A 27663-nucleotide genomic window follows, 5' to 3' on the forward strand; every position below is an offset into this window, starting at 1 on the left:
ATGAACGAAATAAAAATCTAGCGTGTTTCTTTGTTTCCTTTTTAGATTAGTTATTAATTACCTTAATTTTAGTTTAAGGATATCGCTGCGACTTTTTTTATGCAAATGACAAGCTTCTACAAAATTGTTTTAGAGTTATGTCCCTTGGAGGAGTCTTTTCGCTCTAAGATCAATAAGTGAAATGCAATACTCTCAATGGTTTTGACATAAACAGCGCAGTCACTCTTAAAGGGAAAGAACAATCGCCTCACATATAACCTAGATATTCCGAATTGATAAAATAGTCTGCAGTCATGTGATGATAGACCTCATCTTTTCAAATCTAAGAGAAAACGGATCCTTCGTTATATGGTCTTCGAGGCTATTTCCGCGAAATAAACATGGCGGGTGTTTTGTTTGAGGATATTTTTGATGTTAAAGATATTGATCCAGATGGCAAGAAATTCGACAGAGGTGAGTGAAACTTTGTTCCCTTGCATATTATGGATGTATGTCAGCGCCCGCCATTCACTGATGGCGTTTAGGCGAATGTCACAGTAAACAGGCCAGGTCACGTCGCCCTCGTATCGCACCGGCTCCGAGCATGGCCGGACATGTGATTTTGTGTGATGCGCAGTATTTTGTGTTGGATCGCAGCCAAAATGATGACGGTTGATGTTAATGCTGTTTTAAAAGAAATTGGTTCGTGATAGTGAAAGTATGACATGTTGCTATAGTGATTTTTATTTATGATCGACCCCGACTGGCGTGGTCGGCCACGATCGTACCCGGCACCCGCTGGCGTGTTGTGACATGTCACCAGAAATCGTGAACATTGGACGATCTGTCAAACATTGCTGAACGCACGCCACCAGGCGCGGTCTGTCCATGGGATGTCCTCTCCCACCTTCACCGCACCAAGTCCACATATGTGGCCAGCCACCCCCAGGGACAGCAATCCCCACCCCCGGGATCCTGCCGGGCAGGGAGGGGGCATCGGCCAGGAACGTTGGATGGTGAGCTAGCTACATTAATTTACGTTCAGTGACTGTGATGTAGATCCAATACTTAGGACATGTGAGGGCATGTACCTTATCTACACATTCTTATTTGACAAATTACTCATGAATTTCTGTCTGTTTTATGCGTTTACTAGTATTGTATTAAAGAAAATGTGGAGGCAATATTAGCTAAAACTTGAACCCTATGTTGCTTATTATGCAGAAACTTCAGTATCAAATAATGGAAACTTCTGAGTCAGCTTTTTTTGCTGTGTAATCATAATCAATGACACTCAAAAAGACAAAAGGCATGAAAACTATGGTAACAAAATAACTTATTTGGCAGTTATTTATCTAGCTGCTGTTACTTTGTCCCTGTTACCAACATGGATTGCGATTGTTTGTATATCTTCTGTTTTAATTATTGATTAATAATTAAGATGTCTGAAATTAATATGCGTTCAGTGTTGAGAAACTCTAGCCCTTGATCAATGATACAGTTCCAAAGAATGCAAAATAAAATTATGAATTGAAAAGAAAATCCTCTTGCATGACAGGACATGCTTTATAAATTTCAGGTCAGACTACTCACAGATAAATGTCTATTCTTATCTGATTCAGCTGCTATTGCAAACTGCTAAAGTTTCTGGTTCGTGTTCAGACTTCTGCTTTCTTTCTCTCCACACTTAAGCCCCTGTGTCTCATGCCCACGTCTCTCTGCTAGTTGCATGTGTTTTGTGATGTAAAACACATTATGTTAGGAGTATCATGACAGGCCTGTAGTAGCAGCTAGGAAGGTAGACTGGTGTTATAATAATATCCGAATTTAAGATAGGTTCAATTTGACTGATTGTCATCCTAAAAAGGATTTGGGGGATGGTATAGACACTTGTGTTCCAAATTTGCTATGTTCATGTAAATGTCTTTATGACATTGGCTTCTATCAAGATCACTGTACTGTTTTGTATTGGTAAAGTCAGTACTAGCCGACCAGTGCTGTCGGGGTTCTGCTAGTCAGCACTGCAGGGTGCAGGTTAGATCACGACATGCTGGTTGCTAGGATGTACACGACAACAGTGACTGAGTCAATGCCGGTCTACAGAGGATCAGCTGACACATTGACCTTAGTGCTGGGGGCATGTGTCACATGATATACTGCAGCCAGCATATATATATATATATATATATATATATATATATATATATACACACACACACACACACACACACACACACACACACACACACACACACACACACACACACATGCCACATGATATACTAAGCCAGCAGGTGAATACAGACTATATATATAATATATGCCACATGATATAATAATCCAGCAGGTGAATAAGGACTATATATATAATATATGCCACATGATATACTACAGCCAGCAGGTGAATAAGGACTATATATAATAAATGCCACATGATATACTACAGCCAGCAGGTGAATAAGGACTATATATATAATATATGCCACATGATATACTACAGCCAGCAGGTGAATAAGGACTTTATATACTGTCACATGATATACTACAGCCAGCAGGTGAATAAGGACTATATATACTGTCACATGATATACTACAGCCAGCAGGTGAATAAGGACTATATATACTGTCACATGATATACTACAGCCAGCAGGTGAATAAGGACTATATATACTGTCACATGATATACTACAGCCAGCAGGTGAATAAGGACTATATATACTGCCACATGATATACTACAGCCAGCAGGTGAATAAGGACTATATATACTGTCACATGATATACTACAGCCAGCAGGTGAATAAGGACTATATATACTGTCACATGATATACTACAGCCAGCAAGTGAATAAGGACTATATATACTGTCACATGATATACTACAGCCAGCAGGTGAATAAGGACTATATATACTGTCACATGATATACTACAGCCAGCAGGTGAATAAGGACTATATATACTGTCACATGATATACTACAGCCAGCAGGTGAATAAGGACTATATATACTGTCACATGATATACTACAGCCAGCAGGTGAATAAGGACTATATATACTGTCACATGATATACTACAGCCAGCAGGTGAATAAGGACTATATATACTGCCACATGATATACTACACAGAGCTCCAGATAAGCTTTTGGTGTTGTGGGTATTTTACCCATGCATTTTAAAATCACTGCTTATCAGTAATTCTATCTGGGTATTCAAATTTCTGTTACCCACTACTTTTTACATATGTGGGTATTGTAGTTAAATATTTAAAAACACTATTCATCTAGTCCCTGCAAACTGGTGTTGTGTGGGTTCGAGAGCTTTATAGGACTCAAAAATACCACGATACTTCCATAAGTGTGATGGCAAATAATCATGATGTAACTGTCATCGTGGAGTTTGGCAAGGTTGACGGAATGCCCGTTTATAATTTCAAAATAAGTTGCTGATTTGCCAATCGAATACGCAGGGTTACTTCACAATATTTTGAATATACGCACAAGTTTTATTTTTGTAGCGTATCTGTAATGTTCGTTGCGTATTTGATACGCTTGGACATTATTTTACTGCGTATTTCTGCATTTCTGATGCGTTTTTTACGCAGATACGCAGCTTATCTGGATCTCTGCTACAGCCAGCAGGTGAATAAGGACTATATATATAATATATGCCACATGATATACTACAGCCAGCAGGTGAATAAGGACTATATATATAATATATGCCACATGATATACTACAGCCAGCAGGTGAATAAGGACTATATATACTGTCACATGATATACTACAGCCAGCAGGTGAATAAGGACTATATATACTGTCACATGATATACTACAGCCAGCAGGTGAAAAAGGACTATATATACTGTCACATGATATACTACAGCCAGCAGGTGAATAAGGACTATATATACTGTCACATGATATACTACAGCCAGCAGGTGAATAAGGACTATATATACTGTCACATGATATACTGGAACCAGCAGGTGCAACTGACAGGTCACATGATATACAGTCAGTGAACTACCATCACACTTTGACTTTTCATATATTTTAAAACTACAGTATCTCTGGAACGCAAAAATACAATGCACAAGCTTCAATTCATATTTCGAACATTTGGACTCATTTTCTGACTAATGACTGTTAATGTAATAACTGCAGTTTTTATACATAATGTGTGATGAATTGAAAGTAGACGTGTATGCTGGAAGGTTTTGAAATAGTGTTTTTATTACCTTGCGAACTAATGTGAGAAAAATAATATATTTTTGTACGGCCCTCACACATGGCGATCTTCACTGAAGTAAGTTGACGTCAAGCGTCTTATTATTGGTTGGTTTGTTGTTTAACGCCGCACTCAGCAATATTCCAGCTATATGACGGCGGTCTGTAAATAATCGAGTCTGGACCAGACAATCCAGTGATTGACATCATGAGCATCGATCCACGCAATTGGGATCGATGACATGCATCAACCAAGTCAGCGAGCCTGACCACCCGCTCCCGTTAATCGCCTTTTACGGCAAGCATGGGTTGCTGAAGACCTATTCCACCCCGGATCTTCACGGGTCTTATGATGTCACAGCATTGTAACCTAGGACTCATTAGGTCCTTTTTCTCCGAGTGGATCACAGTCAGAGATGATTGGCCATGGGGACTTTTACACACAAAATTCCTAATGGCACAAAAAAATAAGTTGGGCGCAGCATGATATACAGAAACTGAAAAATGATTTCAATCTAATACCTTTCACTATTGACTTTAATTCAACTCGAATTTTCATTGATCTTTGTCACAATGCGAAGTTAATACATTTTTACAATTGGAATTCATTAATCATAAAGTCTTCAGTTCACATCAGTGATCATAGGTTTCATGATAAGTTCCAAATAAATTTACTAACGTTGCCAAGTAACGTAGGGTTTGGTCGTCTGCTATAATCATTTCCGAGAACAAGAGTTATGTCCCTTACATAACCAGGCCCTATCGTCCATGTCGTCTTTAAGCTTTCATTTTACAATCTCGTATCCCTGTCCCTCACACTTTTCATGGCGTCTGAGAAAAGAAGGCGGACGAAGGGGCCCAATTTATTGAATTTTTAAATGAGGTGATGAATTTCATCTGTTTTCTTTACAATGACAAATTATAAAATAGTTTATGATTGATGTTTGTTGGTTTTGAAGTTAATTTTTTCTGAGGAAGTGCAGCTTTTGTGTTGAGTTTACAATTGTCTCCTTGAACGTGACTGTTGCCATGAACTTGACTGTTGCCTTGAACGTGACTGTTGCCTTGAACGTGACTGTTGACCCACTGAAGAAAGTGTGATTCTTTATCTCTGAGAAAACTGTGACTGAACTTTGTGTGAATGACATGTAGATCTAAGTAACTTTAGAGACGATGTCATGTTGAATGAATTAAAACCAGATAATGTTTTTTAATTGTTGAAGGTTGGGACTGACAAAAATATGAGGGACTGGTAATTTTTAGCATGTATAGTGTTGCCGGTCCACCAGGACTGCCAGTTTCAAAACTGACTAGAAGAAATAAAATGTGAAAAGTGACAATGTCGCATCATGTGAATACGTGTAGTGACACTGACCAAGCTGACATGTTGAATTCCTTATGTGAAATAGGTAACCATGGTAACTTTCTCTAAATTTTATGTCTTTATTTAAAAATAATTGTGTGTCCTCTGGTTTCGTCAAGTGTCCCCAATTGTTAGGAAGATCACATTCATTCACCAGTTTCTGAACACTGAATCATGATAAACTGGTTCTAAGAATCCACTGACTGAATCTGAGATCTCATCACCTCCACACCGTGGTCCACTGACTGACTAGCTGCTGACATCTCATCACCTCCACACCGTGGTCCTCTGACTGTGACATCTCATCACCTCCACACCGTGGTCCACTGACTGACTAGCTGACATCTCATCACCTCCACACCGTGGTCCACTGACTGACTAGCTGCTGACATCTCATCACCTCCACACCGTGGTCCTCTGACTGTGACATCTCATCACCTCCACACCGTGGTCCACTGACTGACTAGCTGACATCTCATCACCTCCACACCGTGGTCCACTGACTGACTAGCTGACATCTCATCACCTCCACACCGTGGTCCACTGACTGACTAGCTGACATCTCATCACCTCCACACTGTGGTCCACTGACTGACTAGCTGACACCTCTTCATCTCCACACCGTGGTCCACTGACTGACTAGCTGACATCTCATCACCTCCACACCGTGGTCCACTGACTGACTAGCTGACATCTCATCATCTCCACACCGTGGTCCACTGACTGACTAGCTGACATCTCATCACCTCCACACCGTGGTCCACTGACTGACTAGCTGACATCTCATCACCTCCACACCGTGGTCCACTGACTGACTAGCTGACATCTCATCACCTCCACACCGTGGTCCACTGACTGACTAGCTGACATCTCATCACCTCAACACTGTGTTCCACTGACTGACTAGCTGACATCTCATCACCTCAACACTGTGTTCCACTGACTGACTAGCTGACATCTCATCACCTCCACACCGTGGTCCTCTGACTAGTGATAGCGAGGACTAAGATCTGATTTTAATGAGATTGATGTTTTGAAGGTCAACAAATCCGCAGTGAAGTGTGGAAGTTGTCTTTCGCATGTTTAGTAACAGTTAGGTTTCATTGACTCAAGTATCACTTGTTTTTTGTGTGTCAGTGTAACCATAGTAACATGTCATGTTTCAGTGTCTCGGCTGTTCTGTGAGAGCGAGTCCTTCAAGATGGACCTGATTCTGGACGTGAACACACAGATCTACCCCGTGGAGCTCGGTGAGTGCCTCTGGAGAAATGCCTTTGGGCACGCCAGAAACCTATGATTGTGGGTTTGAATCCCGGTTCACACCGATTATGTTTCTAGGTTTGTCAGCACCATACTCGTGCTCGTGGGTTTCACCAAAGTGGTAAGATGAGGTGAGGTGAAATGGGGTTTAACGTCGCGTCCAAGATTATTGCACTTATATAGCGACGTGCATGCACGTGTGTGTGTGTGTGTGTGTGTGTGGCTGCTTGTACTAGTCCGGACTGATGCCAATTTATAGTGCTAGCCCACTGAGATACCATGCCGCATCCAAGATTATTGCACTTATGTTGCGACATGCATGCACGTGTGTGTGTGTCTGCTTGTACTAGTCCGGACTGATGCCAATTTATAGTGCTAGCCCACTGAGATACCATGCCGCCGTTTAACTTTAACAAGAATACCCCACCCAGACAAAGTATACTGACTCCGAGCCGACCAGTCCTTGTTTTAGTCCCTTATTGTCGAGCGCCAGACAGGGTAACAACAAGTACCATCTTTTAATGTCTTTTGGTATGACGAGGACGGGGATCGAACCCCAGACCTCTACTACTAGACCACGGAGGCGGTCCCGAAGTGGTTAACGTCTGAGACCTGCATCACTTCAGGCTTTCCTCCCACATTAAGCTGACACGCCGTGATATAACTTGAATACTGTTAAAAGCGGCGTTAAACCCTACTCACTCACTCACTCACTCTGGAGAAAACAGGGTTGGTTCATCCGTCAGAGTGATGACTGACAGAGAGTCACTGCTTTGAAGTTAACCGAATCATGAGTACCAGCTCTACCAAGGTGGTCTGGGCTGTCAGATCCATGAGACAGATGTACCGAAGTGTGATTGATGACCTGTCATGTGACTGTTTCCATGGGGATTGATGACCTGTCATGTGACTGTTTCCATGGTGATTTATGACCTCTCATGTGACTGATTCCATGGTGATTGATGACCTGTCATGTGACTGTTATCATGGTGATAGATGACCTGTCATGTGACTGTTTCCATGGTGATTGATGACCTCTCATGTGACTGTTTCCATGGTGATTGATGACCTGTCATGTGACTGTTTCCATGGTGATTGATGACCTGTCATGTGACTCTTTCTATTGTGATTGATGACCTGTCATTTGACTGTTTCCATGGTCATTGGTGACAGACAGATAGACAATCTTACAAGGGGTACAGTAGTGGTTATAGCGTTCGCTCGTCACGTGGAAGGCCCGGGTTCAAATCCCGACATGGGTACAATGTGTGAAGCCCATTTCTGGTGTCCCCCGCCGTGATATTGCTGGAATATTGCTAAAAGCGGCATAAAACTATACTCACGCTCATGGTGATTGGTGACAGACAGGTCCTTACCGGTTCCCAATGGCCTGTATGCTGGGCTCGAGTTAGGGAACGAGTTATAGCTTGCTTGTACCTGGTGTATGTTCACATCACAACCTTGTTACACTCACCTGTCACGGAACCTGTAGATGTATATGAAAAATATTCCTAGACCAGTGTGGTTAATATTCTGAAATGCCCAGTTCACAGTAAAGACACTTTTGAAGGGAAACACGTATAATGTCCCATCAATTGTCTTGCGTTCTTGTCATTTACATAAGATTGACTTGATTAGATTCATTGACAGTCCTGGATGATTTCTGTAGTAAAATATTAAAAAATTTTTGTGGCAACATTACCAAATTCTGCAGTATATTCTGAGATAAATTTCCCCTTAAAAATTTATACAAACTTAATTTTCGAAAACTCGAATCCAGATCCGAAACAATTTTTTTCCACAAACTGTCCTCTTAACAGTTATCATTGGATAAGAGGTACGATTATGCAAACAGATATGCACATGATGCATAGTGGCACTGATATTAATATTTGGTCAGATGTAAACGTTGAATTTTAAGATGCACTGGTTGCATGTAGAGATAACAGGTTGCCTTTGTGTGCACTAGTGCATGTGTTATGTTGTGAAATCGAGCCCTGGTGACATACTTCCTGTTTTTTTCAAGCCCACAGTTACCTGTATGACATTTTATCTGATTATCATTGTAATTACGTGTTACGGTTGTCAAGATGCTACTACTATATGTAAATTGATGTTAAAGTGACCGTTTCCAAGGTAACTGCTGACATGTCATCTTGTGACTGTTTCCTAGGTAACAGATGACATGTCATCATGTGACTGTTTCCCAGGTGACTGATGACATGTCATCATGTGACTGTTTCCTAGGTAACTGATGACATGTCATCGAATGACTGTTTCCTAGGTGACTGATGACATGTCATCATGTGACTGTTTCCTAGGTAACTGATGACATGTCACTGTGTGACTGTTTCCAAGGCAACTGATGACACGTAGTCATGTGACTGTTTCCTAGGTAACTGATGACATGTCATCGATTGACTGTTTCCTAGGTGACTGATGACATGTCATCGAGTGACTGTTTCCTAGGTGACTGATGACATGTCATCATGTGACTGTTTCCTAGGTAACTGATGACATGTCATCGAGTGACTGTTTCCTAGGTAACTGATGACATGTCATCATGTGACTGTTTCCTAGGTAACTGATGACATGTCACCGAGTGACTGTTTCCAAGGCAACTGATGACAAGTTGTCATGTGACTGTTTCCTAGGTGACAAGTTCCGCCTGGTGATCGCGACGACTCTGCGGGAGGACGGGTACCCGGAGGACGGAGAGTACAACCCCACACAACAGGGCCCGTCTCGTGCTGACCAGTTCGAGTACGTCATGTTTGGCAAAGTCTACAGAATCGAGGGTGACGATGGCGGCATGGACTCCTCCCGACTGTAAGTATAACATTGCTCTTGTTGCCATGGTTACAACACCAATGCACTTAATGAATGTACCTTTGTTTTACAAGTCCAGATTGACCTGAATGACGTATTGCCCTGATTTACAAGTCCACATTGACCTGTATGACATATTGCCCTGATTTACAAGTCCACATTGACCTGTATGACATATTGCCCTGATTTACAAGTCCACATTGACCTGTATGACATACTGCCCTGATTTACAAGTCCACACTGACTTGTATGACAAACTGCCCTGATTTACAAGTCCACATTGACCTGTATGACAAACTGCCCTGATTTATAAGTCCACACTGACCTGTATGACAAACTGCCCTGATTTACAAGTCCACATTGACCTGTATGACAAACTGCCCTGATTTATAAGTCCACACTGACCTGTATGACAAACTGCCCTGATTTACAAGTCCTTATTGACCTGTATGACATGTTGCCCTGATTTACAAGTCCACATTGACCTGTATGACAAACTGCCCTGATTTACAAGTCCACATTGACCTGTATGACCAACTGCCCTGATTTATAAGTCCACACTGACCTGTATGACATATTGCCCTGATTTACAAGTCCACACTGACCTGTATGACAAACTGCCCTGATTTACAAGTCCACATTGACCTGTATGACCAACTGCCCTGATTTACAAGTCCTTATTGACCTGTATGACATGTTGCCCTGATTTACAAGTCCACATTGACCTGTATGACATACTGCCCTGATTTACAAGTCCACACTGACATATTAAAGTGTATGAGTTGTGATATGTTCGTTTTGTGAAAGTGGACTCACACATGAGTTATCTCCCTTACATTGTGCCCTGACTGACAGTCACTGTCATTGCTTTGCATAATTTCAGTGGGAAATTAGTAGATAGTGCAACCATTAGCGAAGCAACACCCTCTAACATGCCCCAAGTATCATGGTGTGCATGTAAAGACTTACCCTCCCTAGCACAATGCACTGGTCCATGATTTTCAGTCACAGTGCTGAATGTCACAAGGTCAGTCCACTTGAAGGGGTGTTTGAATGCCGGTCAGGCCACACCCTCATTCAGCCGCGAGTCGTGTGTGGACATGTGCCCCTGCAGTACTGTACATGCTCGGGTAGATTGTACACCTGTATACATGCATGCCAGGGAAGAATGAATGTCTCCAGGAGCATGTGCCGGACTGAAGACTGTTAGCAAGTCTACGCACATAGAGGTTTGTGTGTGAGTAGATTCACTGCATGCCCCCTCTGTGCGGGTGGGGGTGGGGGGAGGGGGAGTGAGATCACAAGGTAATGCTGCGTAAATATGTAGCACTGCTAAGTTACCAGGGTCACCGATGGTAGATGGACTTTCTCAAACAAACATTATGAAAGATTTAATCGAAACCACCAAATTGTTCGTTTAAACTGTTATCATGGGAACTGGTGATTATGTAGTTGACCTTACTGCCCTGACCATCTTGGCACCTGTTGATAGCAGAACCTTGTTGTATAAGAACACCTGTTAATTGCAGAACCCTGTTGTATGAGGGCACCTGTTGATAGCAGAACCATGTTGTATAAGGACACCAGTTGATAGCAGAACCCTGTTGTATGAGATCACATGATAGCAGAATCTTGTTGTATAAGGACACCTGTTGATTGCAGAACCTTGTTGTATGAGGTCACCTGTTGATAGCAGAACCCTGTTGTATAAGGACACCTGTTGATAGCAGAACCCTGTTGTATAAGGACACCTGTTGATAGCAGAACACTTTTGTATAAGGACACCTGTTGATAGCAGAACCCTGTTGTATGAGAGCACATGATAGCAGAATCTTGTTGTATAAGGACACCTGTTGATTGCAGAACCTTGTTGTATGAGGTCACCTGTTGATAGCAGAACCCTGTTGTATAAGGACACCTGTTGATAGCAGAACCCTGTTGTATAAGGACACCTGTTGATAGCAGAACACTTTTGTATAAGGACACCTGTTGATAGCAGAACCCTGTTGTATAAGGACACCTGTTGATTGCAGAACCATGTTGTATAAGGACACCTGTTGATAGCAGAATCTTGTTGTATAAGGACACCTGTTGATTGCAGAACCTTGTTGTATGAGGGCACCTGTTGATAGCAGAACCCTGTTGTATAAGGACACCTGTTGATAGCAGAACCCTGTTGTATAAGGACACCTGTTGATAGCAGAACCCTGTTGTATGAGGTCCCCTTTGATAGCAGAACCCATTTGTATGAGGTCACCTGTTGATAGCAGAACCCTGTTGTATAAGGACACCTGTTGATAGCAGAACCCTGTTGTATAAGGACACCTGTTGATAGCAGAACACTTTTGTATAAGGACACCTGTTGATAGCAGAACCATGTTGTATATGGACACCTGTTGATTGCAGAACCATGTTGTATAAGGACACCTGTTGATAGCAGAATCTTGTTGTATAAGGACACCTGTTGATTGCAGAACCTTGTTGTATGAGGTCACCTGTTGATAGCAGAACCCTGTTGTATAAGGACACCTGTTGATAGCAGAACCCTGTTGTATAAGGACACCTGTTGATAGCAGAACCCTGTTGTATGAGGTCACCTTTTGATAGCAGAACCCATTTGTATGAGGTCACCTGTTGATTGCAGAACCCTGTTGTATGAGGTCACCTGTTGATAGCAGAACCTTGTTGTATGAGGTCACCTGTTGATAGCAGAGCCCTGTTGTATGAGGTCACCTGTTGATAGCAGCACCCTGTTGTAAAAGGACACCTGTTGATAGCAGAACCCTGTTGTATAAGGACACCTGTTGATTGCAGAACCCTGTTGTATGAGGTCACCTGTTGATAGCAGCACCCTGTTGTATTAGGACACCTTTTGATAGCAGAACCATGTTGTATAAGGACGCCTGTTGATAGCAGCACCCTGTTGTATAAGGACACCTGTTGATAGCAGCGCCCTGTTGTATAAGGACACCAGTTGTTAGCATAACCGTTGTAAAAGGGCAAATGATAGCAGAATCATGTTGTATAAGGACACCTGTTGATAGCAGAACCCTGTTGTATGAGGTCACCTGTTGATAGCAGCACCCTGTTGTATAAGGACACCTGTTGATAGCAGAACCCTGTTGTATAAGGGCACCTGTTGATTGCAGACCCATGTTGTATGAGGTAACCTGTTGATAGCAGAACCCTGTTGTATGAGGTCACCTGTTGATAGCAGAACCCTGTTGTATAAGGGCACCTGTTGATAGCAGGACCCTGTTGTATAAGGGCACCTGTTGTTAGCATAACCCTGTTGTATAATGGCACCTGTTGTTAGCATAACCCTGTTGTATAAGGGCACATGATAGCAGAATCATGTTGTATAAGGACACCTGTTGATAGCAGCACCCTGTTGTATAAGGACACCTGTTGATAGCAGAACCCTGTTGTATAAGGTCACATGATAGCAGAATCATGTTGTATAAGGACACCTGTTGATAGCAGAACCCTATTATATAAGGACACCTGTTGATAGCAGCACCCTGTTGTATAAGGACACCTGTTGATAGTAGAATCATGTTGTATAAGGACACCTGTTGATAGCAGGACCCTGTTGTATAAGGGCACATGATGGCAGAATCATGTTGTATAAGGACACCTGTTGATAGCAGAACCCTGTTGTATAAGGACACCTGTTGATAGCAGCACCCTGTTGTATAAGGACACCTGTTGATAGCAGAATCATGTTGTATAAGGACACCTGTTGATAGCAGCACCCTGTTGTATAAGGGCACCTGTTGATAGCAGAACCCTGTTGTATAAGGGCACATGATAGCAGAATCATGTTGTATCATAGCAGCACCCTGTTGTAGAAGGACACCTGTTGATAGTAGAACCCTCTTGTAAAAGGTCACCTGTTGATAGCAGCACCCTGTTGTATAAGGACACCTGTTGATAGCAGAACCCTGTTGTATAAGGACACCTGTTGATGGCAGAACCTGTTGTAAAAGGTCACCTGTTGATAGCAGCACCCTGTTGTAAAAAGGACATCTGTTGATAGCAGCACGCCGTTGTAAAAGGACATCTGTTGATAGCAGCACTCCGTTGTAAAAGGACATCTGTTGATAGCAGAATCCTGTTGTATAAGGGTACATGTTGATAGCAGTAGCCTGTTGTATAGGGGCACCTGTTGATAGCAGTACCCTGTTGTATAGGGGCCCTGTTGATAGCAGTACCCTGTTGTATCAGGGCACATGATAGAAGTTCACTGTTGTATAAGGGCACCTGTTAATTGTGGCACTCTGTTGTATAAAGGCACCTGTTGGTAGCAGAACCCTGTTGTATCAGGGCACCTGTTGATAGCAGTTCCCTGTTGTGTAAGGGCACATGATAGCAGTTCACTGTTTTATAAGGGCACCTGTTGATTGCGGCACCCTGTTGGATAATGGCACCTGTTGGTAGCAGAACCCTGTTGTATCAGGGCACATGATAGCAGTTCAGTGTTGTATAAGGGCACCTGTTGATTGTGGCACCCTGTTGTATAATGGCACCTGTTGGTAGCAGAACCCTGTTGTATCAGGGCACATGATAGCAGTTCACTGTTGTGTAAGGGCACCTGTCGATTGTGGCACCCTGTTGTATAAGGGCACCTGATGATAGCAGAACCCTCTTGTATCAGGTCACATGAGAGCAGTTCACTGTTGTGTAAGGACACCTGTTGATTGTGGCACCCTGTTGTATAAGGGCACCTGTTGATAGCAGTACCCTGTTGTATAGCAGGCACCCAGGTTTGTGTCTACTGTTTGAACCTTCTCATGCATGGCACGCAATCTGAATGTGAGGCAGCGTGTTTTGTTTGCGGAGAGGGACTCTGCCTGGCACACAGACTGTGGCCCCTGCCCCCTGCCCTCACCCACCACCCTCAGCCCCCCCTACCGGCCCCTTGCTCTGTCTGTCAATATCGCCACCACGCAGACAGCACGAGCCCCACCGCGCAACCCAGCCCTACGCCCTAGGGTGGACATCCAGTTTTCACCTGTAACCTCTGACCTGCGAGGCAACGTGCTGAAAGTGTGTGTCGAGAGCCACCAGTGCAGTCTTGGGATGTGCTGGTGCTTGCATACTCTGTAGAGGAGGAGAGAGATACCACTCAAGTAGGTGGCACTTTACCCAGTCTTTATCAGCTATCCAGCAGCCTCTGTATCTACAGTACTTGTGTGTGTCAGTCTCAGTACTTGTGTGTGTCAGTCTCAGTACTTGTGTGTGTCAGTCTTAATACTTGTGTGTGTCAGTCTCAGTACTTGTGTGTGTCAGTGTCAGTACTTGTGTGTGTCAGTGTCAGTACTTGTGTGTGTCAGTGTCAGTACTTGTGTGTGTGTCAGTCTCAGTACTTGTGTGTGTCAGTGTCAGTAATTGTGTGTATCAGTCTCAGTACTTGTTTGTGTCAGTCTCAGTACTTGTGTGTGTGTCAGTCTCCGGTTCATTTGTGTGTCAGTCAAGGGTCCGGAAAATTTAAAATCCCAATCAGACATTTGCATTTAGGCCACGCCCCCTGCAAATAGCGTATTTTAGTCCGACTTTTTACACACACATTACAAGTTTACGTATTCATAATATGATGAATTATTAATTGTTTCAATTTAAATTGTTTAATTCACCGGACAATTAATAACAAATAATATCATTTTAGATATATATGGAAAACATACGTTTGTTTCTGTTATAATAACGATCTGTTAACGTAGTGAACGGTCTAATTAATATTCATGAGTCTGCTCAAGTGTACGCGTTGTAACATTTGGATCGAGACTATTATCCCATATTTGGTTATCACGTGCCCTCACGGGAAAAGGTTTTTTTTAAACTAAAGATTATTTAAAAACAAGACAGATAATATAATCATAAATACTGAAATATCGTTGATAGCAATAGTTATTTGAATACTTTTTTCATCTTTTCTTAATTATTGACCATAAAAAAATTTGATATCGATCGTCACAGAAAGCAAAATGGCGGTCAATCAAGATTCAATATACGACTAGCTACTGAAAACAATAAAATCTGCAAATCCTCATTGTATGTCAACCAAGTGAAAGTCGTTAGCCACGACTTACAAAATGATCATTCAGACTTTGAGGGTTTGGCAGATCCGCTCAACTGATTTGCTGTCGTCACGCTTTCGCTTCTTGTCTGAGGTTACGTATCGTAGCATTGTGAGGATAATGAGGTACATCGATGATGCAAGGTATTTATGTACAGTTGTAAACACATTTTACTCAAATTAACAAGATGTTCTCAGTAATTAATCCTTGATTAATCAGTGTCAACTCAGTTTATTGCCTATTACAGTGATTGACCGATTGGACTATCATGTAGGTACAATGTATTTACAGCAATCAAAACAAACAAAGCTTGTCAGTGTAGATAATCTTCATTGTGTTACAACTGCAGACAGAAACTGCTCAGTCCTAACTGTTGATCACGTCCGGTCAAAATTGAAGAATGTCCGGACAATACTTTTTAAAATGTCCGGACAGAAAAATTTAAATGTCCGGTAAGCATTATTTTAAACCGGTACTTGTGTGTGTCAGTCTCAAGTACTTGTGTGTATCAGTCTCAAGTACTTGTGTGTATCAGTCTCAAGTACTTGTGTGTGTCAGTCTCAAGTACTTGTGTGTATCAGTCTCAAGTACTTGTGTGTGTCAGTCTCAAGTACTTGTGTGTATCAGTCTCAAGTACTTGTGTGTTTCAGTCTCAGTACTTGTGTGTGTCAGTCTCAAGTACTTGTGTGTGTCAGTCTCAAGTACTTGTGTGTGTCAGTCTCAAGTACTTGTGTGTTTCAGTCTCAAGTACTTGTGTGTGTCAGTCTCAAGTACTTGTGTGTATCAGTCTCAAGTACTTGTGTGTTTCAGTCTCAGTACTTGTGTGTGTCAGTCTCAAGTACTTGTGTGTATCAGTCTCAAGTACTTGTGTGTTTCAGTCTCAGTACTTGTGCGTGTCAGTCTCAAGTACTTGTGTGTGTCAGTCTCAAGTCCTTGTGTGTGTCAGTCTCAAGTACTTGTGTGTATCAGTCTCAAGTACTTGTGTGTTTCAGTCTCAGTACTTGTGTGTGTCAGTCTCAAGTACTTGTGTGTGTCAGTCTCAAGTAGTTGTGTGTATCAGTCTCAAGTACTTGTGTGTTTCAGTCTCAGTACTTGTGTGTATCAGTCTCAAGTACTTGTGTGTGTCAGTCTCAAGTACTTGTGTGTATCAGTCTCAAGTACTTGTGTGTTTCAGTCTCAGTACTTGTGTGTGTCAGTCTCAAGTAGTTGTGTGTATCAGTCTCAAGTACTTGTGTGTGTCAGTCTCAAGTACTTGTGTGTATCAGTCTCAAGTACTTGTGTGTTTCAGTCTCAAGTACTTGTGTGTGTCAGTCTCAAGTACTTGTGTGTATCAGTCTCAAGTACTTGTGTGTTTCAGTCTCAGTACTTGTGTGTGTCAGTCTCAAGTACTTGTGTGTGTCAGTCTCAAGTCCTTGTGTGTGTCAGTCTCAAGTACTTGTGTGTATCAGTCTCAAGTACTTGTGTGTGTAAGTCTCTAGTAGTTGTGTGTGTCAGTCTCAGTACTTGTGTGTGTCAGTCTCAAGTACCTGTGTGTGTCAGTCTCAGTACTTGTCTTTGTCAGTCTCAGTACTTTGTGTGTAGATAGATGCGCATGATATCAATCACTGGATTGTATGGTCCAGACTAGATTAATTAGAGACTGCTGTCAAATGGCTGCAGTATTGCTGAGTGTGATGTTAAACAACAAACAATAGTTTTCCCACAGGTTATTCAAGACATGAGTGCTGCCCCCCCCCCCCCCCCCCCCCCCCCAATGGGACAGGGTAGATCTCTCCAAGTAAATATCCGAAATTGCAAAACATGCTGTAAATAACGCCGTGAGTGGTGATTTAGTAATGTGTAAAAAATGGCGACATTTACTATGTATCCAATTTTCAGAGGTCAGTTTTAGTACTTTTACTTGGCCTAAAATGCAAGTGGATGATATCACAGAACAGAGAATTTCCCACCTTATTCAAAACTGTGAAGCGTATTTGTGTGGGTGATGTATTTTGAATTTTATTCGACTTCAAAGTGAAGGTTGTAGAGGAGGGACATATATGTCCCTGTAGCATCCAGGGTGTTAACTGACACTGGTAGTGGTGGTTGTGTCACTCAGTCTCCGATATAGGGATGGAAAATTGATGGCATCTTGCAGAAGTTCTGCTGTTGAGTCATGACAGTGTGACACTGTGACAGTGCATGCAGCGACTCGTTGAACACTTACATTCCACATGCTACAAATCGGATTATGTTAATCTCCGTGGTCAGCTCTTAGAGAAGTTAATGAGATTAAGTCAATCTGCTTGACTTTGCGTGAACGTGTTACGGGAGAGTGTGTAGAAGCAGGCTGCTGTCCATGCGACGGGCGGACGTCCGTCATCCCCCCCGGCGTGCGACACCAGGAGGCCCTCCATGCACTGTGGACGTGTGGTCAGCTCAACTGGGCAAACAATGAGTGACCGTCCACGTACAGTCCAGCCAGGACACACAGGCCCCGCTGGCACGGGGCTGCTAATCCAGGCAAGACAAACCGACTGACACGCGACAAACTCAACCCTCGTCTTATTATAGCCTCATCTATCTGGGGACGAGATGAATTCTGCCGTTCGTTTATTTTCGCGTGGCCATTGGTGATCGGGCGATGTTTGACGCTGGCATGACGATGAGCGCGTGCCAGAGAGGGGGACCGGCATTCCTGCACAATCTGCGAGTTTGTCAACATAAATTTGCCTCATCAGTGTCAACAACCGCACACGGAACGGGGCAAAATACTCATCTTCGTCACTTGTTCCGTGAAGGCCTGGCGCCTCGTGGCGCCACCACCCACTGCTGCTGGGATGGCGACGACGCTCTACTGGCGCAGCTGACAGCTTAAATTGCGACAGGTTGTCGTGGCTGGTCAGACGCTTCTTAGCTCTTGCAGGAGGCACATCGGAGAAGACGCCTTCAGCTTGTACTGTGTGTTTTCTCTACTGTCTGTGTTGGGGATGCCTTCTGTTGAAACTCATTGCTTCTTCGTCTGATGGACCAGCCTGCATCTACCTTCTGAGTTTAGGGATCTGTTTTTACCACATATGAGGTATGGTGAGATTTGAAGGTGGGATACAGGTGTCTTGTCTCATTGCTTCTTCGTCTGATGGACCAGCCTGCATCTACCTTCTGAGTTTAGGGATCTGGTTTTACCGCATATGAGGTATGGTGAGATTTGAAGGTGGGATACAGGTGTCTTGTCTTGTCTTCAGTTAGTGTATACGTGGTATGACAGTGGTATATGATGCAGGGTTGTCACTGAGGTAGGGAAGTATACAAGGATGTGATATGGCAGTGGTATATGATATAGGGTTGTGGCTGAGGTAGGGAAGTATACAAGGATGTGATATGACTGGTATATGATACAGGGTTGTCACTGAGGTAGGGAAGTATACAAGGATGTGATATGACAGTGGTATATGATACAGGGTTGTCACTGAGGTAGGGAAGTATACAAGGATGTGATATGACAGTGGTATATGATGCAGGGTTGTGACAGGTAGGGAAGTATACAAGGATGTGATATGACAGTGGTATATGATGCAGGGTTGTCACTGAGATAGGGAAGTATACAAGGATGTGATATGACAGTGGTATATGATGCAGGGTTGTGACAGGTAGGGAAGTATACAAGGATGTGATATGACAGTGGTATATGATGCAGGGTTGTCACTGAGATAGGGAAGTATACAAGGATGTGATATGACAGTGGTATATGATGCAGGGTTGTGACTGAGATAGGGAAGTATACAAGGATGTGATATGACAGTGGTATATGATGCAGGGTTGTGACTGAGGTAGGGAACTATACAAGGATGTGATATGACAGTGGTATATGATGCAGGATTGTGACTGAGGTAGGGAAGTATACAAGGATGTGATATGACAGTGGTATATCATACAGGGTTGTGTCTGTCCTAGGGAAGTATACTAGGTTGTGATATGACAGTTGTATATGATATAGGGTTGTGGCTGACCTAGGGAAGTATACAAGTATGACAGTGGTATATGATGCAGGGTTGTGACTGAGGTAGGGAAGTATACAAGGATGTGATATGACAGTGGTATATGATTCAGGGTTGTGTCTGAGGTAGGGAGCTATACAAGGATGTGATATGACAGTGGTATATGATGCAGGGTTGTGACTGAGGTAGGGAAGTATACAAGGATGTGATATGACAGTGGTATATGATTCAGGGTTGTGTCTGAGGTAGGGAGCTATACAAGGATGTGATATGACAGTGGTATATGATGCAGGGTTGTGACTGAGGTAGGGAAGTATACAAGGATGTGATATGACAGTAGTATATGATGTAGGGTTGTGTCTGACCTAGGGAAGTATACAAGTATGACAGTGGTATATGATGCAGGGTTGTGACTGACCTAGGGAAGTATACAAGTATGACAGTGGTATATGATGCAGGGTTGTGACTGAGGTAGGGAAGTATACAAGGATGTGATATGACAGTGGTATATGATACAGGGTTGTGACTGAGGTAGGGAAGTATACAAGGATGTGATATGACAGTGGTATATGATTCAGGGTTGTGTCTGTCCTAGGGAAGTATACAAGGATGTGATGCGATATTGATATATCATATGATACAGGATTGTGACTGACCTAGGGAAGTATACAAGGATGTGATATGACAGTGGTATATGATGCAGGGTTGTGACTGAGGTAGGGAAGTATACAATGATGTGATATGACGCAGGGTTGTGACTGAGGTAGGGAAGTATACAAGGATGTGATATGGCTGGTATATGATGCAGGGTTGTGACTGAGGTAGGGAAGTATACAAGGATGTGATATGACTGGTATATGATGCAGGGTTGTCACTGAGGTAGGGAAGTATACAATGATGTGATATGACGCAGGGTTGTGACTGAGGTAGGGAAGTATACAAGGATGTGATATGGCTGGTATATGATATAGGGTTGTGTCTGACCTAGGGAAGTATACAAGGATGTGATATGACTGGTATATGATGCAGGGTTGTGTCTGTCCTAGGGAAGTATACAAGGATGTGATATGACAGTGGTATATGATGCAGGGTTGTGACTGAGATAGGGAAGTATACAAGGATGTGATATGACAGTGGTATATGATGCAGGGTTGTGTCTGTCCTGGGGAAGTATACAAGGATGTGATATGACAGTGGTATATGACGCAGGGTTGTGACTGAGGTAGGGAAGTATACAAGGATGTGATATGACAGTGGTATATGACGCAGGGTTGTGACTGAGGTAGGGAAGTATACAAGGATGTGATATGACTGGTATATGACGCAGGGTTGTGACTGAGGTAGGGAAGTATACAAGGATGTGATATGACAGCGGTATATGACGCAGGGTTGTGACTGAGGTAGGGAAGTATACAAGGATGTGATATGACTGGTATATGACGCAGGGTTGTGACTGAGGTAGGGAAGTATACAAGGATGTGATATGACTGGTATATGATGCATGGTTGTGTCTGTCCTAGGGAAGTATACAAGGATGTGATATGACAGTGGTATATGATGCACGGTTGTGGCTGACCTAGCTAAGTATACAAGGATGTGATATGACTGGTATATGATACAGGGTTGTGGCTGAGGTAGGGAAGTATACAAGGATGTGATATGACTGGTATATGATGCAGGGATGTGTCTGACCTAGGGAAGTATACAAGGATGAGATATGATGTTGATATATGATACAAAGTTGTGTCTGACCTAGGGAAGTTTCCAAGGATGTGATACATTGGTGATATATGATACAGGGTTGTGTCTGACCTAGGGGGTACAGGGTTATGTCTGAGCTAGGGGGTACAGGGTTATGTCTGAGCTAGGGGGTACAGGGTTATGTCTGAGCTAGGGGATAAAGGGTTATGTCTGAGTTAGGGGGTACAGGGTTATGTCTGACTTAGGGGGGTAAAGGGTTATGTCTGAGCTAGGGGGGTAAAGGGTTATGTCTGAGCTAGGGGGTAAAGGGTTATGTCTGAGCTTGGGGGTAAAGGGTTATGTCTGAGCTTGGGGGTAAAGGGTTATGCCTGAGCTAGGGTGTAAAGGGTTATGTCTGAGCTAGGGGGTAAAGGGTTATGTCTGAGCTAGGGGGTAAAGGGTTATGTCTGAGCTTGGGGGTAAAGGGTTGTGTCTGAGCTTGGGGGTAAAGGGTTATGTCTGAGCTAGGGGGTAAAGGGTTATGTCTGAGCTAGGGGTAAAGGATTATGTCTGAGCTAGGGGGTAAAGGGTTATGTCTGAGCTAGGGGGTAAAGGGTTGTGTCTGAGCTAGGGGATAAAGGGTTATGTCTGAGCTAGAGGGTACAGGGTTATGTCTGAGCTAGGCGGTAAAGGGGTTTTTGTAAAGTGGGAGACAAGAGTGGATTGAGATGTGACTGAGGTAGCACTTCATCAGATGAGGGATGCGGACTCCTGTCTGTGTTGGGGAGGGTACCATGCCGTGTTCACAGTCTGACCACTTTGTGAACACAGCTGGTGGTATCTTCTCGGATATGGACCTGACCTACAATGACTTCTCCCTTCATGTATAGACCGACATGGAATTACAAGGAATTCTCGCTTGACGATGGCACAGAGAGGGAATTGCAATGATTTCTCCCTTCCTGTTTCGACGGACAGGAAACTACAATGATTTCTCCCTTCATGCATGTATGTTTTGTTCATTGGTTTGTTGTTTTATGCAATATTCCAGCTATATGACGGTGATCTGTATACAATCGAGTCTAGACCAAACAATCAGGTGATTGATATCATGAACATTGATTTGAGCAATTGGGATAGGATGACATGCATCTACCAAGTCAGCGAGCCTGACCACCTGATCCCATTAGTCGCCTATATGACAAGCATGGGTTACTGAAGACATGCACCGACAGGAAACTGCAATGATATCTCCCAGCATGCATACACTGACAAGGAATTACAATCATTTCTCCCTTCAATATTACATGAACATGTTCAACATTCCACCAGCACTTCTCCCACATGCGGGGGCACGGGTGGCCCAGTTGTCTAAGGCGTGTTTAGCTGTGCAGAGGGGTGTCCCTTAGGCAGGCCAGAAACCTATGATTGTGGGTTCGAATCCCGGTTTACCCCGATTATGTTTCTAGGTTTGTCAGCACCATACCCGTGCTCGTGGGTTTCACCGAGGTGGTAGACCTGCATCACTTCGGGCTTTCCTCCCACATTAAGCTGACACGCTGTGATATAACAGGAATAGTGTTAAAAGCGGCGTTAAACCCAACTCACTCACTCACACACTCACTCTCACAGATGTGACACCAGCAGAGGACTGGATACAGCAGAGGGCCGGAGACGGTTGAGACAATGTCGGCAGAAGTCCTACTCTACCATAACATGTTGTGTATTTTCACATTTACCCTGTCGTCCTGGTTACGTGTTTGCCATGGGATTACGACCGGTTGTGTGTTTAACACTGGGACCACCTCTTGGTCGGGTGAACATGACTTTATTTCAACCTGAGGAATGAACTTTTGTACAAGATTGACTTTTGGTGGTTTTCTGTGAGTTTTTGTGCTGTCTGCACGAGGTATGGTCTGTGTGCCTTTAAGCGTCCTGCCTCGACATGTTTACACAGCCACCGCGCTGTGTTGTAGACTTCAATCAATGGCTTTATCAATACACTTTACTTACATACTGACCTGGTTACATACCTCACTGTAACACCCTCTACCTCACTATAACACTACTCCTGAACAGAACACCCTCTACCTCAGTATAACACCACACCTCAACAGAACACCCTCTACCTCACTATAACACTACACCTCAACAGAACATCCTCTACCTCAACAGAACACCCTCTACCTCACTATAACACTACACCTGAATAGAACACCCTCTACCCCATTATAACAGTACACCTCAACAGAACACCCTCTACCTCACTATAACACTACGCCTCAACAGAACACCCTCTACCTCACTATAACACCACACCTCAACAGAACACCCTCTACCTCACTATAACACCACACCTCAACAGAACACCCTCTACCTCACTATAACACCACACCTCAACAGAACACCCTCTACCTCACTATAACACTACATCTCAACAGAACACCCTCTACATCACTATCTGTATATTGTGTTTATGAATCCCTATCAAATAGTGATGATACCAGAAGATCAAGAAAAGGTCTGTATCCTGCACCACTGGTGGCACCGATCACAAACACATGCAAAGGCTAGTCAACTGTTCACTGAAAAAACATGGAAACATGGCGCATTGGACATCATATTTGTCACTGATGTGTCAAACTTAGAAATGTCACCCACATTTCTACCATAAAATGTTTTGAAAGTTTTACCGAGGCCTTGAATGTTGTAACCTTGATCAAACAACTTCTGAGCAAGTGTCGAATGATGGTCTTTGAAATCCTGGTAGAAAGAGCATGTAACTCAAAAGTTGCGAAATGTAAACACCAAGGGCTGGAGCTGCTGGAATATTGCTCAACATGAAAGGAATGTTGACTATTGGAAAGTTAATGTCATCCCTCTTGTCATACAGTCTTGTAGGGCTGGGACGGGAAACTCGGGTACCCGGGTCGGGTGGGTTCTGAGTAGGACCCGGGTACCCACAGGACTACCCGGACCCGTGGTTAGTCACATGATATATTGTTTTATGACAAAAATGATCTAGAACTCTATGGTTACACTACAAGTCACACATGTTCACATTTCTTTCTGACTGTGCACCCATTCCTTCTGATTTTTCATATGGTTGAATAAAGATATAACTTCAGTGTATGCATGACCAGATTGTTTAATACATGTATCTAAATACGTTTAGCCAGGGCTATGGTAAAACAAAATGCCCAATCAGACATTTTGTACCTCTCTCTTGAGACCTACAGTGGGTACCCGGGTAGGGGTGGGTAATAGGGCGTTGGGTACCCGGGTAGTAAATTCGGACTCGTCCAAGCCCTACAGTCTTGTGGAGTGTGTTTTGTCACTCTGACTACATACTCTAACACTACACCTCAATATAACACTATGCCTCAGTATAACACATTATACTAGTACACTTCAATATAACACACTATAATGCTGTACCTCAATACAACACCCCAAAATGCTATACCTCAATATAACACTCTACCTCAATGTAACAAAGTGTAACACTATGTCTTGGTATAACACAACACAACTATACACTTCTATATATCACCATGGCACTATAACACTTTACAAAGCTATACCTCAGTATATCACACTAGAACACTAAAAACCTTCATATAACACACTATATCGCTCTATGAATAACACACAGTAATGTTATTCCTCTATATAATGCACTGTAGCACTATACCTCAGTATAACACACTCTACCTCAGTATAACACACGACCTCAGTATAGCACACTATAGCTCAATACAACACACTATGACACTAAGCCCCAGTATAACACTATAACATAATGCCTCAGTATAGCAGACTACACTCAATATTATATGATACTTTAGTTCACAGTTTGTTCTGTACTTAACAGTGATATATTGTGTATAGATAAATACTTTAAAAAGTGGGGCATCGTCGGCTGCTACACGTGATGTCTTCCAAGTTTAATGGGCCCCTGTTGAATGAGATCTGTATACACCGACCATACAAGCAGTATTGAACATGGTGTGAGGAGGCGGAACCGTGGAAGGTGTAACCTGAATATTCAATTATGCCACGTCAGCAGAAATCGTGGCATGTCTCCAATACGTAACCTAAGCCAGGAAAGTCCTGCTATTATGATTGGACTGATTATTCAACTAGAGGACAATCAGAGCCGCACACAGCAACACTGTAACCACAACACAAGCACCCTGTACAGACCGTGTACAGACTATGTACAGACTGCGTACAATGAAACACTGCCAGCAGATTCCAGGAAACCACACCTCTGTTTCCATGATATCTAATCAATTGTAACGATTAGAGAAAGGAATTCCGGCTTCAGGACTGTCAGGGTTAGGAATAGAACTTATCAGTGTCATAACTGACTTCTTGGAAGTGGAGTTTTTGCAACATACCTGTCATGATCAGAAATAGATTGTTCATGTACTTGACCCTTCGTTTCAGGATCAAAGTTCTTAAAAGGTGGGCAGAAAGAATGTACACTTGAAAGCTGTCTAACAGTACCCACCTATTGTAAGAAGTACAGAGATGATATAGAGATGGGGATATATGGACACAGGGGATATAGAAACACAGGGGATAGAGAGACACGGGGATACAGAGAGACGGGGGGGTATAGAGAGACAGGGGGATATAGAGACACGGGGGATATAGAGACACAGGGGGATATAGAGACACGGGGATACAGAGAGACGGGGGGGGTATAGAGAGACAGGGGGATATAGAGACACGGGGGATATATAGACAAAGGGGGATATAGAGACACGGGGGATATAGAGAGACAGGGGGGATATAGAGACACGGGGGATATAGAGACACGGGGGATATAGAGACACGGGGGATATAGAGACACAGGGGATATAGAGAGACAGTGGGGATATAGAGACACGGGGGATATATAGACAAAGGGGGGTATAGAGAGACAGGGGGGATATAGAGACACAGGGGATATAGAGACACGGGGGATATAGACACAGGGGATATAGAGACACAGGGGGGATATAGAGACACAGGGGTGATATAGAGACACAGGGCTGATATAGCGACACAGGGCTGATATAGAGACACAGGGCTGATATAGAGACACAGGGGTGATATAGAGACACAGGGCTGATATAGAGACACAGGGCTGATTAGCGACACGGGTGATATAGCGACACAGGGCTGATATAGAGACACAGGGCTGATATAGAGACACAGGGGTGATATAGAGACACAGGGCTGATATAGAGACACAGGGCTGATTAGCGACACGGGTGATATAGCGACACAGGGCTGATATAGAGACACAGGGCTGATATAGAGACACAGGGCTGATATAGAGACACAGGGCTGATATAGCGACACAGGGGTGATATAGCGACACAGGGGTGATATAGAGACACAGGGGTGATATAGCGACACAGGGGTGATATAGAGACACAGGGCTGATATAGCGACACAGGGGTGATATAGAGACACAGGGGTGATATAGAGACACAGGGCTGATATAGCGACACAGGGGTGATATAGAGACACAGGGGTGATATAGCGACACAGGGGTGATATAGAGACACAGGGGTGATATAGAGACACAGGGCTGATATAGCGACACAGGGCTGATATAGCGACACAGGGCTGATATAGCGACACAGGGGTGATATAGCGACACAGGGCTGATTAGCGACACAGGGTTGATATAGCGACACAGGGGTGATATAGAGACACAGGGCTGATATAGCGACACAGGGGTGATATAGAGACACAGGGCTGATTAGCGACACAGGGGTGATATAGCGACACAGGGCTGATATAGAGACACAGGGGTGATATAGCGACACAGGGGGGATATAGAGACACAGGGGTGATATAGAGACACAGGGGGGATATAGAGACACAGGGCTGATATAGCGACACAGGGGTGATATAGCGACACAGGGGGGATATAGAGACACAGGGGTGATATAGAGACACAGGGGGGATATAGAGACACAGGGGGGATATAGAGACACAGGGCTGATATAGCGACACAGGGGTGATATAGCGACACAGGGGGGAAATAGAGACACAGGGGGGATATATAGACACAGGGGGATATATAGACACAGGGGGGATATAGAGACACAGGGGATATAGAGACACAGGGCTGATATAGCGACACAGGGGGGATATAGAGACACAGGGGGGATATAGAGACACAGGGCTGATGTAGAGACACAGGGGGGATATAGAGACACAGGGCTGATATAGAGACACAGGGGGGATATAGAGACACTGGGGG

General features: G+C 43.5%; 1 protein-coding gene and 1 long non-coding RNA gene across 2 annotated transcripts in view; both read left to right on the plus strand.

Annotated features, from left to right (window-relative positions):
- The first annotated feature begins 220 nt into the window (after nt 1–220).
- The window catches only part of LOC124126467 (DNA-directed RNA polymerases I, II, and III subunit RPABC3-like), a 51351-nt gene continuing 23908 nt past the window's right edge, over nt 221–27663 (plus strand). Inside the window, exons 1-3 of the mRNA XM_046489908.2 lie at nt 221–453; nt 6736–6819; nt 9484–9658. Coding sequence (XP_046345864.1) covers nt 381–453; nt 6736–6819; nt 9484–9658 — 332 coding nt within the window. The 5' untranslated portion in view covers nt 221–380. The remainder of the gene's footprint in view (nt 454–6735; nt 6820–9483; nt 9659–27663) is intronic.
- On the plus strand, nt 18669–23774 carry LOC125383583. The gene is made up of 2 exons (XR_007222830.1): nt 18669–18799; nt 23028–23774. It is a non-coding gene; the product is annotated as an uncharacterized LOC125383583 (long non-coding RNA).

The sequence above is a fragment of the Haliotis rufescens genome, unplaced genomic scaffold, assembly GCF_023055435.1.
Source record: "Haliotis rufescens isolate VD_foot unplaced genomic scaffold, xgHalRufe1.0.p SCAF_24, whole genome shotgun sequence".
In the NCBI taxonomy this organism is placed as follows: domain Eukaryota; kingdom Metazoa; phylum Mollusca; class Gastropoda; order Lepetellida; family Haliotidae; genus Haliotis; species Haliotis rufescens.